This window comes from Diplotaxodon limnothrissa, linkage group LG19 (assembly GCF_057381915.1).
Source record: "Diplotaxodon limnothrissa isolate DT_005_m linkage group LG19, D_limnothrissa_male_GT1.1, whole genome shotgun sequence".
NCBI lineage: Eukaryota > Metazoa > Chordata > Actinopteri > Cichliformes > Cichlidae > Diplotaxodon > Diplotaxodon limnothrissa.
In genome coordinates, this window is record NC_140614.1 from 28,059,956 (window position 1) to 28,073,672 (window position 13,717).

Here is a 13,717-nt window from a genome sequence, read left to right on the forward strand (position 1 = left end):
AACCATGAGTCCTGCCATCACCATCGGCCTTCTCCTGCTCTCCACAAGTAAAAAAGTAGCAATATTTACTCCACCTTTAAGATAACTGAACTACTTTTCTAAAGCATGCTTTATTTCTTAGCTTTTGTTGCGTCGTTGAAGACTCTGAAGGACCAAACTAAGGAGGAGCATTTTCCACAGCATGAAAAAAAGAAAGGTGACCACAACAAAGAGGAGGTGAGAAAGCTAAAATTTGACAAAGTTTCCCTTGTAGAGAAGCTTATTTTGTTATTTTGTGCAAATTGAAAACTTTTTACCAAAACTTTTATCTCAGATTCTGTGGGATGAAGTTTTTCCAGGCTCCTGCCGTACTTGCATGACTATTGTGTCCAGAGTGCAGAAGCAGATTGGAAGTGATAAATCAAAGGTAATGACTGTAATATATGGTGAACAGTACTGCTGTAATAACCTCTCAGAATTTCTTGTAATTTTTCAGAAATTCCACATAAAGAACCTGACAGTGCTGCCAATAAAATACCAGCATATCAAGCTGTTATTGGATTGAAGTGGTAGGGTATAGGAAATTATTTAAATGTGTAGAAAAGTCTTCTTCAGCACATAAATGTGACACTGACACAGAAATAGCCCTCTGGGGTTTGACATTTGGGAGGGGATTTTTAGATAATAGGAAGTTATATACAGTGCAGTCAGGGGCAGCACAAATGTGATCCCCTTAAACTGATTTTTTTAAGTTTTATTGTCTCTTTTCCTCCTATAGTTATGGATTCTGTCACTAGTTAGCTAACATAAACAAATGTAAGTCTATTAGCTGCTTCACAGACAGTTGTATCTATGTCCGTTTTTCAAAACAGGGCATAGTGGTGTAAATTAGCCTTTATGTGTTAGCATTTCATGTCCTCTTTAAGGTCCTGCTAAAGCATTTGATGGGTTTAGACTTTGACTAGACCACTTCAAAACCTTCATTTTGCTTTTTGGGGTGTTTTTTTGTTTTGTTTTTTGAGTCATTCAGAGGTGAACTTGTTGTTGAATTTTGAATGACCATCCTGCCACATAAACCATGTGCACTTGAGCTTTGGGGCATGAACTAAAACATTCGCCTTCGGGTTTTTTTTGGTAGAGAGAAGACTTTATCGGTCTATTAGTTACAATAAGCTGTCCAGGTCCTGTAACAGCAACACAGCCCCAGACCGTCATATCACCGCCACCGTATTTGACCATGATGGCCTTTTTATGAAATAGTGTGTTAGTTTCATGCCAGATTTAATGGGACTCTGACTTCTCAAAAGTTCCGCTTTTATCTTGTCAGTGGGCCCACTGATCATAAAGATGTTTTTTGGAATATGTGAGGTGAGCTTTTGTAATCTTTTTGCTCAGCAGTGATTTTCACCTTGGAACTCGCGCATGGGTCTCAGTTTTGCCCTGTGTCTTTCTTATTATTGAATAATGAACTCTGACCTTAACTACGGTAAGTGAGGCCGACACTTCCTTTGAAGTTTTCTGGGCTCCTTAGTGACCTCCTGGAGGAGTCAGTACTGTGCTTTTGGAGGAATTTTGGTAGGCTGGGAAGGTTCACCGCTGTTCCAGGTTTTCTCCATTTGTGGATAATGGTTTTCCCTGTAGTTCATTGGAATCCCAAAGCCTTAGAAACCCTTTTCAGACTGAAAGAGGTCAATGAGCTGATTCTTTTACATCGTTGCATGATGTGTTGCTTTTGACACTTTTTCTTAGCTTACTGTAAGGATTTCTGGCAGTAATGAGGCCTGGGCGGGGTTAATGAAATTGAAGTCAGCTTTCCAAAAATGTGGTTAATCAATTAAATCATAACTTAACAAGAGTGGAAATCATTTTTTCACACAGGACCTGGTAGGTTTGGACAGCTGTTTCCCCTAAATTAATGAAATCATCATTTAAAAACTGCATTTTGTATTTACTCGGGTTCTCGTTGTCTAATGTAAAACTTTGATGATCTGAAACATGTAAGTGTGACAAATATGCAAAAATCTAGAAAAGGGAAGGGGGCAAATATTTTTTCACACATCTGTAGCTTTGTACATATATGCCACAAGCCAGCAGAGACATTATTATCGAGTTTTATTAATGCTGTGCATTTGCTGTTTTTGTCATACTTTTTTCGTCCATAGTCTCAGTGTTGGACACATAATTTAAAGCTATTTTAATTTAACCTTTAAGAAACCTATACTGAAGCTGCTTGTTTACTGTTTTCACATATTTTTACTTGAAGGACAAAATCAGGAGGCTGTTGGATGGTGCCTGTAATAAACTGAAATTCAATTTCCTAAAGTCGGCCTGCAGAAAGATCTTGAAAACAGTAAAAAACAAGTTGATTGACGCCTTGACCAACGGCAAGTCTGCCAAGACCATCTGCACTAATCTGAAACTCTGCAAGGCCACCTTTTTATAAAGTTCTGAAGAACTTGTGATGCTTCAACTGTTTGTGTTAATAACACAAGCCTGTGTTCATGTTTTCTTGCTTTTTCCCTCCCAATAAAAAAACATATTTTTACTGTGATGTCATTGGTTTTCTTATACATATACGTATTATGAGACTCATATTCTGTCAACTATAGACTAGATGAAAATTAAAATAGTTGCTTTTGAGTGTGCATACTGGAAACATATTGCCTAATTAGTCATCACCATAAAGCATGACCGTCTTCTGTAACTACTAAGCTATTAACAAAGCAATTGACTCTATTGATTAGAATTAGAAAGTCTTATTTTACTCATAATGTGTCCTGTTTACTTGCAACAAATAAAACTACATAATAATTTCACGTCTGACATATAATTAATCCACACAGGTTCCATTGGGAAGTTGCCTTGTCTTCTCCAAAACCTCTGTTGCACAGAAGCAATGAGGTGTGCAGATTTTACTCTTATTACTATCAGTAAGCAGCTAGTGAGCTTGAATTAGCAGCTAGTAAACCTGTGTACTGCAAATGCTGCAATTCTTTGAGCTTCTGACTTTAAGAGTTCTCTCTCACCTCTGATCTCTGACAGAAATGTGAAAGTCTATTTTCAAAACTGAGTCGCCTCACTGGACCCTTATAAGGTCGCACATTGCCTTCCAGGAAGTTATTAACTTATAGGCAGGTTGAGAAAATAGGCCTGCACAGTTACAATTACCTCTGTCCAAAATCAGTGTTGGTTTTTGTTTATATATGACCACAAAACTGAAATACATATTTGTGGATCAATAAACTGCATATTAAAGGTTTAGAATAAGATTTACACATAAATTTATAGCATGATACAGTCATTGATTTTCAGGGGTGTTAACAATGAGGCAGGGACACTGTGACAGCCTTAAGCCATAAAAGGATCACTGTGTTCTAAATGTGGACAACACACTAATTGTTCTTTAGTGGGTGGGCGAGGTGGTGCGTGACTTTCTCACAGCGTGGCACCCAAACCACGCAAAATGTGTTCTCACATGTGGTTTGAATTTTACGCCTTGCAATGAGGTGTGTGTAGAGCCCATGCACCTTTAACTGTTTAAAAGCAGCCATAACTACAGATACTAGCATTATCTCTCAGTGGCTGCGATGGAAACGTCTTCCCTCCTCTTTCTGTGCCTCGTGGCAACATTTTCAGGTGTGTAACGAAAAAATTGGTTTGCATGAGAATCCGTATGAAACTGCCAAATCTTCTCTTTATGATTTAAAGTGTGATTAAGTATTTCTGTTTGTTTGAATCGCAGTCCATGCTGTCCATGGACGGACTGTAGAGGTCAGCATCGATGATGAAGAGGACGTGGACGTGGGAATTTCGATGGGGGCAAGTGGGGTTAGTGTTAATATTAAAGAACTTAGGTTACACTTTATCAGTCCACCTTTAGATATCAGGAGTCACACTTTGCAGTCTTTGTGAAAAGCTTTTTCATGTCAAATTAATTTCTATGCCAACAACAATCATTGGATTAGAAATGAGAAAAACAAATGAATTTTGTTCATTTGTAACACAATGTGGGGACATATCTGACTTCTGAAACCCCAACTATGCTGATATTTTGAGGTTAACCACACACTAAGTCCAACAAAACCATAACATTGCATGGTATTTAACGAGCTTGCCAAAGAAATGAGTATACCAGTGTATCCACGGAATATACTGAAACATGTCTCTAAGTAGGATAAATTCCCTGAATGACTTATCAAACAAGTTTTGCACTGGGGCTGGAGACTATCCCAGCTAATACTGGGTAAGATTAAGAGGGTACGCTGTGATCGGGTAGCCACTCACAGGGATGGCACATAGACACACACGACCATTCGCTCGCACATCTACAGCTTATTGATTAGAGTCACCAATACACCTAACATGCATGGGTGTGTCTTATATTTGCAGCTTCCAGGAAAGTGCTGGGCTTGCAAGTGGATTTTAAACAAGGTGAAGAAACTTGCAGGACCAAACGCCACTGCAGAGGTAAAATGTCTCATAGAGTACCAGCAACAATTAACGGCATTATTCAGTCAGAGCAGTAATACAAGTTTCTCTTTCACAGAGCCTGAAGTCAAAGTTGCTCTCTGTCTGCGATGGTATTGGACTCTTAAAATCACTCTGCCGCAAATTTGTGAAGGTCCACCTTGGAGAATTAATTGAGGAACTCACAACAACTGATGATGTGAGGACCATCTGTGTCAACATGGGAGCATGCAAGTAAGTTCCCAGGGGTTCATCGAAATGCTTTCATTTGTCAAATGATTCACTTTGCAGCGACTTTAACTTTAGATGTTAAGTTTGAGACTGAGACCAAATTCAGCATGCAAACATGCCTTAATACTACAATGACACCGATGATACTGCAACCCTGATTTTACACCACAATTATTTTTTTCTCTCTTTAGGTCAAAGGAGTTGGAGCTGCTCTTTTATGCAGAGAATGGAGCTCCACTTATTGACGTTAATGAGCATGACTAACTTTAGATGTATGAATAAACATTGAAAAAAAAATCGCAGTAATGACTGAGAAGACTTAGCTCAAGTAATCATTACTTTTGACTTCAGCTTTGTTTCCAATCTGCATTAACTTACCTTTATTTCCTTTGCAATGCAATGTTTTTTTTTTAATTCTTCTGTCTGTATCTGTGCACAGCTAACACAAATAAACAGCTGAAATGATTAAGCTCACTCTGTTTTACTGTTGCATTTCACCAAACCTTAATAAAACCTCAATTTCAAAGTAGATGCTCTGATCAGGGATATGAATGTCAGCATTGCGACTACAAAGCAGAAGCACCCCCAGCTTTTTCAAGTCAACTCATACATGTAAGGGTCTTGTGGTTCTTGTGGTGACACTTCTTAGAATTGTTTAATGACTCAAACCACGCTTTTTCCTGTTCTCAGAGTGAAATATTAAAAGCAACAACATTAAAGCAGCTTTTTCTATGTGGAGTAAGGGTAAGGTTTTAAAATACATTGGACTGGCTGCATGAGTGGGTGGAGGGTTTCACGAAGCATAATATTTGGCATTTATGCCTCACATTTTAGAGTCATAAATTTGCCAAAGAAAATCAAAGAAGTACTCATGTAAGTAATTAAAATGAGCACTTTTCAAAAGCACCCCTCCCCTAAAAAAAAAAAAACCACACTAACCAAATGCAAGTCTAAGGAGATGAGCTTTAAGCTGTTTTTTAGACACTGCCGAGGCCACAGATCTGAAGCACAAGTCTGGGGGCCAGTTTTACAAAAACTCTGTGGATCGAGCTGGTTAGATATGAGGACAAAGTGAGGACTTTGAGAGAAGAGGGGTTTATTTATCCTAAAACACACAAAAATATACAAAATGAGCTCACAATACAGGGCAAAAGAGGGCAAATGAACATAACTAAACTCAAGCCAAATAAGCAACTTTGCATAACTGCAAGCTAACTGCTAAACAAAAAAAAGGTGACCTAACACACAAAGAACAAGAGCACTCTGAGACGACAACGCCCCCCTGAGGGCCAAGGGCTATACTAAAACTTTGATGTTGTACGATGTATTTATTAGAACATGCTGGTATCAGCCTGCTTTTATAGCAACTGACCTTTGATCTGTGACCTCAAAGGATTATTACTATTTTCTTTTCTTTATCCATGTGATTGGAGCTGAATTGGCTGAAATCTTTGGCTTCTATAAACTATAAAAACTTAAGATTTTCAGATATATTCACTCAGTGGGTGATTTTGTGAAGCATTACGGCGTTATTGTGATGTAATAAGGTATCATATTAAAAAAAATTAAGAAGTCTCTCCACGCCCTTTCATATGATACATTATCAATGTGGTTTCTTGAAAAAAAAAAACATTTTCAAGATCAACTTTGACCTTGGGCTCTAACCATGAAGGTCAAGGTCAAATGGTCATTTGATGAAAATCAAAGATTAAATCAGTTTGATTTGAAAGTTACATCAAATAAATAATACTCAACACAACACTAAGCAAACAGGCAACTCATAAGTCAAAGAAAATTTAAGAAAAAATACTTAATTCTACCGCCTGTGACAGAGCTGCACTTGGTGTGATCCAATCAGCTCTTCCTGTATATTACACTGCTGCATGGTTCTCTCTTCCTGATGCCAGCATCCCTCAGCAGCTGAAGGCTCCTGATCGAAGATTCAGCAAATGAGGTGAGGGGATCAATGCATTAGCTCACGTACAAATCTGTCAGGTGCACAAAGAAGGACTTCAATTATTTCACAAACACTGTGCATTTTTCAGAACATTTGAAAGGTTAGTGGTAACATCTGTGTCATGAACACTTATCAAAGCAGTAGTACTGGGAGTATTGACGCTAATCATAAATGCTTATGAATCACTGTCTGTAAGACAGAAACAAAGAATGGAGAACCATCATCATCATCATGGACGCACATCTCCCACCCCCTTGCATTTAAGTCACCAAAGCCACAACAGACAAGCAACTAAAAAAGAAAATGCCTTAACCTCTGTTTATTGGGTGAATAAACAAAGGAGTGAATAAACACCATATAATGTTATTTCATGGTGGATTTTGTAGAATTATGCCTCCATAGTTCAATTCAATTTTACTTATACAGCACCAAATCACAACAACAGTCACCTTAAGGTGCTTTATATTGTAAGGTAGATCCAACAATCACATGAGCAAGCACTTTGGGAAGGAAAAACTCACTTTTAACAGGAAGAAACCTCTGCCATAACAAGGCTCTATGGTGTTTTCTTCACTTCTGACTCTTGCTTAATTAGTAAGAGTGGATTAAAAGACTTATAATAAGCTGTTTTCCACGTCCTCCTTTCACACATCAGCACAGTCCAGAGCACATGACAGAAAAAATCGCAGTGCCTGCCCAGCTTTAGGTGTACTGTCGTCCGAGACTTGCACCGCAGTGTTGGCGTTTGTTTCCCTGTTGGCCATGCTTCTTGTTGTGGTCATCTGTTGTCTTCTGGTATTTTCTCCGCAAGCGACCTTTCCTCGACCAATGAGATGAGCGGTAATCTGAATTGTCATACTCGAATTGTCATAAGTGTGCTGTCAGCTCATTGGTCACAAAGCAGGAGAGGGGCTGGGAATTATGTTTTCAAACAAAGCGTTAATTCCATAAACATTTATAGACTACTTTTGATTCTCACTGTATTACGGGACAAAGTGCGTCCCTTATTAGCTCAATACGGGACGTGTACTTTTGTTTCTAAATACTGGACGGTTGGCAACCCTAGTTGTGACAATCAGTTTCTGAGTGTTCCCTCAGTCAAGCTATGAATAATGGGGGTTTTCCCCCTCTCTTCCTATTCATGTCTATAAACTGGCAATAAAGGGTTTCAAACTGGTCCAGTGATTACCTGAGTTTTATTCTTCTGGAACTTAATGAGCAGTTGAACTGGTATACCTAATGAAGTGGCAGATGAGTGTATGGACTTGAGTTCTGATTCAAAGCTGTTAAACATCAGAGCTGCGCAGCCCGTGTTCTCTGAGTTTTGGTATTTTGTAGTGAGTCACAGCATTAAAAACAGAGACGTGCTAACTGACAGTAATATACCTCAAAGTGGAACATCATGTGGCCTTTAAAGTATCCTGAATACAAATGGGAGGATTATGTCCCAGCCCTGCCCACAAAGAACCAATTACCAGGTGAAACAGGAAACACATTAACCAGTCATGCTGTTTCACTGATGCATGCAGAATATAGTTTCATGGCAGTTTGTGGTGTCTACACGCTATAATAAAAAAGTTTACTGTTTCCTTTTCTTTGATTTACTCAGTCAATATTGTGAATTAGCATGGTATGTGTTCAATGCTCTCATGAGATTTACTGAACAAACACCACTCTGGATTGAGCCATTAAGAGATGTGATGTTTTGTAAAAATGTAACTTTCTGGGGAATTAAAAGGATCTTATTGTACTTTTTACCAAAATTAGCAAACAAGATAAATAGCTCCTGATTAGTAAACTTACATCAAGAAGGATTTTGCTCTAAATACTCAGACATACTTAGGGGCTGACAAACTAAATAGATGTATAGATATGTAAACATGTGCTTCTTTCATATAGGCCCCATGAGAACATCTCCGACAGCACCAAAGAATGTCCCCACCCCACAGAGGCAGATAGCATCAATCCGCAGGAACCCTCTTGTGACACGTAATGGAGGAATCACTGCGCTCATAGAGCTCAACCAGCAGGTACCGCTGCCCTGATAACTTTTCAAGAAAACCCTGTAACGGAGGTCCTGTCCAGCTCTCACATCAAAACTGCATAATTACTCAAACCCTTCAGCATTAATGAAGTTGGTAGTGGTTTGGAAGCTTCCCAGATTTCTTTTTTCAGTGTGAGTACTGGTGCTGGATTCTGATTACTACTCTTTAAGAACCAGGCCACAGTTCTGCTGATCTGCTCTGTGACACAGAGTCATTAACAGACCCAGGAGTACTTTTGGTTGGAAATCTCTTAAGTCACTCTGCAGTTTCCCTCTCATAGCTACACACGTCAATAGTTTCAACTTTGGACATAGAAAGTTTGTGCTGCCACCTTTTTGGCAGCACAAAAAGGTGGCAGTGGAACCAGTCTTGGAGCTGGTTCCTTGTTTCTGTACCAGGACTGTGTCGGTGGGAAAAATGTAAGAGTGTTACAACAATTTAACTTTGGAATGTTTTTCTGAGTCACACAAGTCAGGCTGAAAACATTGAAAAGGTCTGATGCGACCAGCTCAAGAAATCTTCACATCCTGTTAGTTGACTGTGGACATTAGTACACAAAATTTATATGTAGCTTTTTTCCTTAAAACGCTGCAGCTTTGTGAGCATGTTATGATATCATTTCTTCTCTTTTGTGTCTTCTGTTTCTTTGTTTTTATTGTTGAACAACATTGTTGTTTCAGCTGCCTCCCTCATCGTTTTTTTTCCACGGTTGTTTCTGGTCATAGTTGCTCGATTTGAAGGTGACCATAGACGAGCTGGAGAAGGAGAAGGACTTCTACTTTGGGAAGCTGAGAGACATTGAACTCATCTGCCAGGAGAACGAAAACAACCCAGTTTTGAGCAAAAGTAAAGTCATGGACATCCTGTATGCTACAGAGGTAAATACAGGCCAAAGTGTTTACTTACATTCAGCAATTACAGCACAGACCAGTAATTTGGGGGTGTGTGTGGGGGGGGGGGGGGGGGGGGTGGACTGGTCTCAGGCTTTCATAAAATATCTTGAGATATTACAAGAAATCAGACGATATGTTTATTGGTTGTTAGAACATTTATTTCCCACAGTATTCAGATTAATTCCTTATCCCCTGACTTTACCGAAGGCATCACATATTTATGTCATCTGCAGGTTGGTGAACATTTGAATAGCCAAATGTTCACCTGCCTGCGTTCAGAGTTACATGCTCCACACTCCTTGCAGTCATGCACATGTTTTCAGGTAATGAGCCAATTATAATTCCTTGAATTCCTGATTGTGGAATTTTAAACATTTTAGGCTGATCGTAGCCATGAGCAAAGTCCAGTTTGTTTACCTTGTTTGATCACTGTGACACGGTTCTTTTGGATTCAGGCATGTGGTACGATGCTAACAGTGGCTGAGCATAGACCTTTGACACATCTGAAACTACAGCTGCTTCTATGACATAATAATAGTAAGACACAAGAGCAAAAGAGAGGACAGCTTGTCACTGCTTCCAAAAATGGCTCTAATTAAACCACAAGATGCATAAAATCACAGACCTTCTGTGTTCTCTGTGAGTGCTTTTCAAGCACTCCCCAAAGTTAGCAAGTGTGAGGCAGGAGGGGTGAGGTGCTGGGACAAACTCAAGAGTACTCTGGTACTCTTTGTTAGGTGCATTATGAGTGGAGACCAGCGAGGGAGTGGAGGTGGGTGATGGTTGTCCTTTCCATGGTACAAGACCCATGTCAGAAAGAGTCAAGAATGAATTATACATTTATTTAAAGTGTGTTTGTAATATTACGAGGAAAATCCCATATTCCAGCTGTTACTGAGAACCTGCTGTACGTATCTCATGATTATTCTTCAATATGGCTGCGTTTTACTCCTTTCTGTAATCCATCACAGCATTTTGCAGCCTTTACCTAAATCTGGTTAGATTACCACAAAATTAGAAATCAGCCTGTCAGTAAAGCAATAAACCACCTCAGTGAGGTACAGAGACATCTGAGTGAACACTGATCTTATCTTTTCCAGGAGGGATTTGCACCACCAGAAGATGATGAAATTGATGAAGGAGCACGAGGAGTACAGGAGGGGTGAAATAAAGCTATGAGTTTCAAGAAAAGTAACAGACCTCATCACTGTGTGCTGTCTGCTGCCGTGTTTTTACAGAGATATAGACTTTATTTAATCCCACACTGGAGAAATTTCCTTGTTACAGCAGCACAAGGGACAGGAAGAAAAGGTAAATAAGATACATAATAGAAAAAAACAAAAATAGAAAAAAAAAGTAGCAAAAATACTGTACTATGCACACATGGTTACTATATACAGTAAAATACACCTAGATTTTACTTTTTTTATATGTGCATAAAGCGCAATAACAATGTACATGCATTTTTAAACAGTACTTCTCCTGTCTGGGTGTGGTACAGCCTGACTGCTGTCGGGATGAAGGACCTGTGCAGGATCAGTCACACCGTGGCTGTTAAGTATACTACTCAGAGACCACATAGTTTCTTGTATTTCCTGTTTTTTATTCATTAGGAGCAGCGTTTTCTATTTACATCATTTTTGCTTATGCAAATCAGCAGCATACTGATCACATCACACACACAACAGTCAGGCCCAGCACATGTTTGCTAAATAGGGATGGGTATCGTTTAGGTTTTATCCAATACCAGTACCAAACCGGTACTTTTGAAACGGTGCCGGTGCTTAAACGGCATGTAAACTACTTTCCTTTTACATTTTTAGTGCAATAATTTTTAGAAAATTCATCAAAACATACAATTTTCAAATGTAGACTCCTCATCTTAAGAGTAACATAACTGTCCTCTGCGTAAGGACTTGTCATCGTTCAGCCTTCCAGAAAATGGAATTACAGAGGCTTTGGTTATGAAATGTAGTAGTTTTTTCTTCAGTTCCATTATTGTGAAAGATAAAAGTGTTATTTCAGTGTTGAGTATCTGTGCAGGTGCCAATTTTCCTGAAGCACTTGGTAATTTTGTGTGTTTATTTTCTGTGCTTTGCAGGCTGAGTTAAAGTCTCCTGCAGCAACCCTGAGTCTCATTGCAGATATTCTGGCTCGTATTGCAAACACAGACAGAGGATTAGCGCTCTTCTTATTTGAGAAGAATCTCGTCGCAGCCCACAGTGAGAGGTGAGATGTTGTGATTAAATTCGCAGCGTCGTTTTGTCTTTCTTGATAGTAATGAATAAATTACATTTTCCTAACTTAGCTGGAAGATTTTAGTACAGAGTTAAATTTGCATAGCAAATCCTGCTTATTCTGCACCGAGAGCAGAACATGAGGGTGCTGCTGGTTTGTGAATAGCTGTAAGTCAGATGTGTACACTGCTGAGTTGTTCCATTGCCTCAGCAAACACTTTAAACAATGACTTTATTCGTCTTATTAGTTGCTAGTTTCAGGTCTTATTAAAAACCTCCAGTGTAGGCATTTAAAGCCACAAATTGAGATTGCTATACTTACAATCTAAAAATCTCATGCTGTGGATCTATAATAAACATCTTTGTCTTTTTTCACCCTTGTCTGCAGAACCTTTGCTGCTCATATCATCGTACAGTTAACCCAGAGGCTGCTCGACAAGGAATTGCCATCATTGTGTGAATCTGATATGCCCCATTCATTATGTGGAGCCTTTATTTTAGTTTGTCGGCAGATGTACAACACCTGCGAGGGTCTGCAGGTTCTACGACCCTACGGCCTGCACAAAGCTTTAGCTGCTGTGTGGAAAAAGGTACATGTACCTGATTTTTGTTATTTGCAGAGACTTTATTATCTGACATGGAGCTGTTATAGAGTTTCAAAGATTCAGGATTCAAGATTCTAAGTGTTTATTGTCATGTGTCCAAAGAAAAAAAAGCATTTCTCTGTGCAATTATATTCTTTCTTTGCTGTCCACCCACAGATGCCGATTAATATATACAATAGAAATAGAACAGATAAAATACAAATATCCATCCATCCATCCATCCATCCATTCGCTTCCGCTTCTCCTTTTCAGGGTCGCGGGGGGTGCTGGAGCCTATCCCAGCTGTCATAGGGCGAGAGGCAGGGTACACCCTGGACAGGTCGCCAGTCTGTCGCAGGGCTAAAATACAAATAGCACAAATAAATAAATGAATACTCTTATCACTCTGTGCAAGCGTTTGCGGTCCATAGCAGTAGTGCTGCCGTACCATGTAGTGATGCAGCTGGTCAGTGTGCTCTCCACAATGCAGCTGTAGAACTTGCTGAGGATCTTGGCCGACATACCAAATTTCCTCAGCCTCCTCAGGAAATACAGCCACTGCTGAGCCTTCTTGACCAGCTGTGTGGTGTTCAGTGTCCAGGTGAGGTCCTCAGAGATGTAGACGCCCAGGTACCTAAAACTGCTCACCCTCTCCACTTCAAGGCCCCGGATAAATAGCGGTTGGTGAGGCCTCCTCTTGTTCCTCGTGTCCACTATCATCTCCTTTGTCTTGTCAGTGTTGAAGGTGAGGTTGTTGTCCTCACACCATGACACCAGACTGGCCACCTCTCTCCTGTTAGTCGCTTCATCCCCTCCAGTGATGCGACCGATCACTGCAGTGTCGTCCACAAACACAGGACACAGTCGTGGGTGTAGAGTCTAGAGGATGTCTAGAGGATGGAACTGAGGACGCAACCTTGTGGAACTCCTCCGTTTGTAATAATGCTGGCTGAAGTCCTGTTGCCGATCCTGACAGATTGGGCCCTGTATTATTTTTGGATCACAAATAATACAGGAGTGCTTCACTGTATGAAAAGTGCACTCAAGAATCTCACATCCTGCTGTTTTGCTGACTTGAAACAGTTTAAAGAAATCCATTTTATTTCATCAAACATGTTTTTTTTTTACCTTTTTATTTGACTGGGTGTTCCATAAAGGCCAAATCTAACCGCTAACCAGAAGATCGGTGGTTCGATCCCAGGCTGCTCTAGTCTGCATGCCAAATTAAGGGCAAGATACTAACCTCCTATGCATTGATCGGAGTGTGAATGTGTATGGATGTTCTAGATAGATTTCTTCAGAGACCTGAAAATCGCTGTGATTA

The 13,717-nt window shown here is 39.7% G+C and overlaps 2 protein-coding genes across 3 annotated transcripts; both read left to right on the forward strand.

Annotated features, from left to right (window-relative positions):
- Position 1: 1 nt before the first annotated feature.
- On the forward strand, positions 2-2,422 carry gnly (granulysin). The gene is made up of 4 exons (XM_085343726.1): positions 2-47; positions 122-216; positions 314-406; positions 2,243-2,422. The coding sequence occupies exons 1-4, from the start codon at positions 5-7 to the stop codon at positions 2,420-2,422; spliced, it is 411 nt and encodes a 136-aa protein (XP_085199852.1). The 5' UTR covers positions 2-4.
- A 1,129-nt stretch (positions 2,423-3,551) lies between these two features.
- Positions 3,552-4,941, forward strand: LOC146612412 (antimicrobial peptide NK-lysin-like). Of its 2 annotated transcripts, none has more exons than XM_085342736.1 (5): positions 3,552-3,615; positions 3,722-3,807; positions 4,369-4,446; positions 4,526-4,680; positions 4,869-4,941. In XM_085342736.1, the coding sequence occupies exons 1-5, from the start codon at positions 3,567-3,569 to the stop codon at positions 4,939-4,941; spliced, it is 441 nt and encodes a 146-aa protein (XP_085198862.1). In that variant the 5' UTR covers positions 3,552-3,566. The 2 variants fall into 2 exon arrangements, with proteins under 2 accessions (XP_085198862.1, XP_085198861.1); XM_085342735.1 differs by having other exon boundaries at positions 3,567-3,615; positions 3,722-3,798.
- The last annotated feature ends 8,776 nt before the right edge of the window (positions 4,942-13,717 follow it).

Coding starts and splice junctions, on each gene's coding strand:
- gnly (XM_085343726.1), top strand. CDS start 5: ATGAGTCCTGCCATCACCATCGGCCTTCTCCTGCTCTCCACAA. Junction 48..121: donor CCTTCTCCTGCTCTCCACAA/GTAAAAAAGTAG, acceptor TTTATTTCTTAG/CTTTTGTTGCGTCGTTGAAG. Junction 407..2,242: donor TTGGAAGTGATAAATCAAAG/GTAATGACTGTA, acceptor TTTTACTTGAAG/GACAAAATCAGGAGGCTGTT.
- LOC146612412 (XM_085342736.1), top strand. CDS start 3,567: ATGGAAACGTCTTCCCTCCTCTTTCTGTGCCTCGTGGCAACATTTTCA. Junction 3,808..4,368: donor TTTCGATGGGGGCAAGTGGG/GTTAGTGTTAAT, acceptor TTATATTTGCAG/CTTCCAGGAAAGTGCTGGGC. Junction 4,681..4,868: donor GTCAACATGGGAGCATGCAA/GTAAGTTCCCAG, acceptor TTCTCTCTTTAG/GTCAAAGGAGTTGGAGCTGC.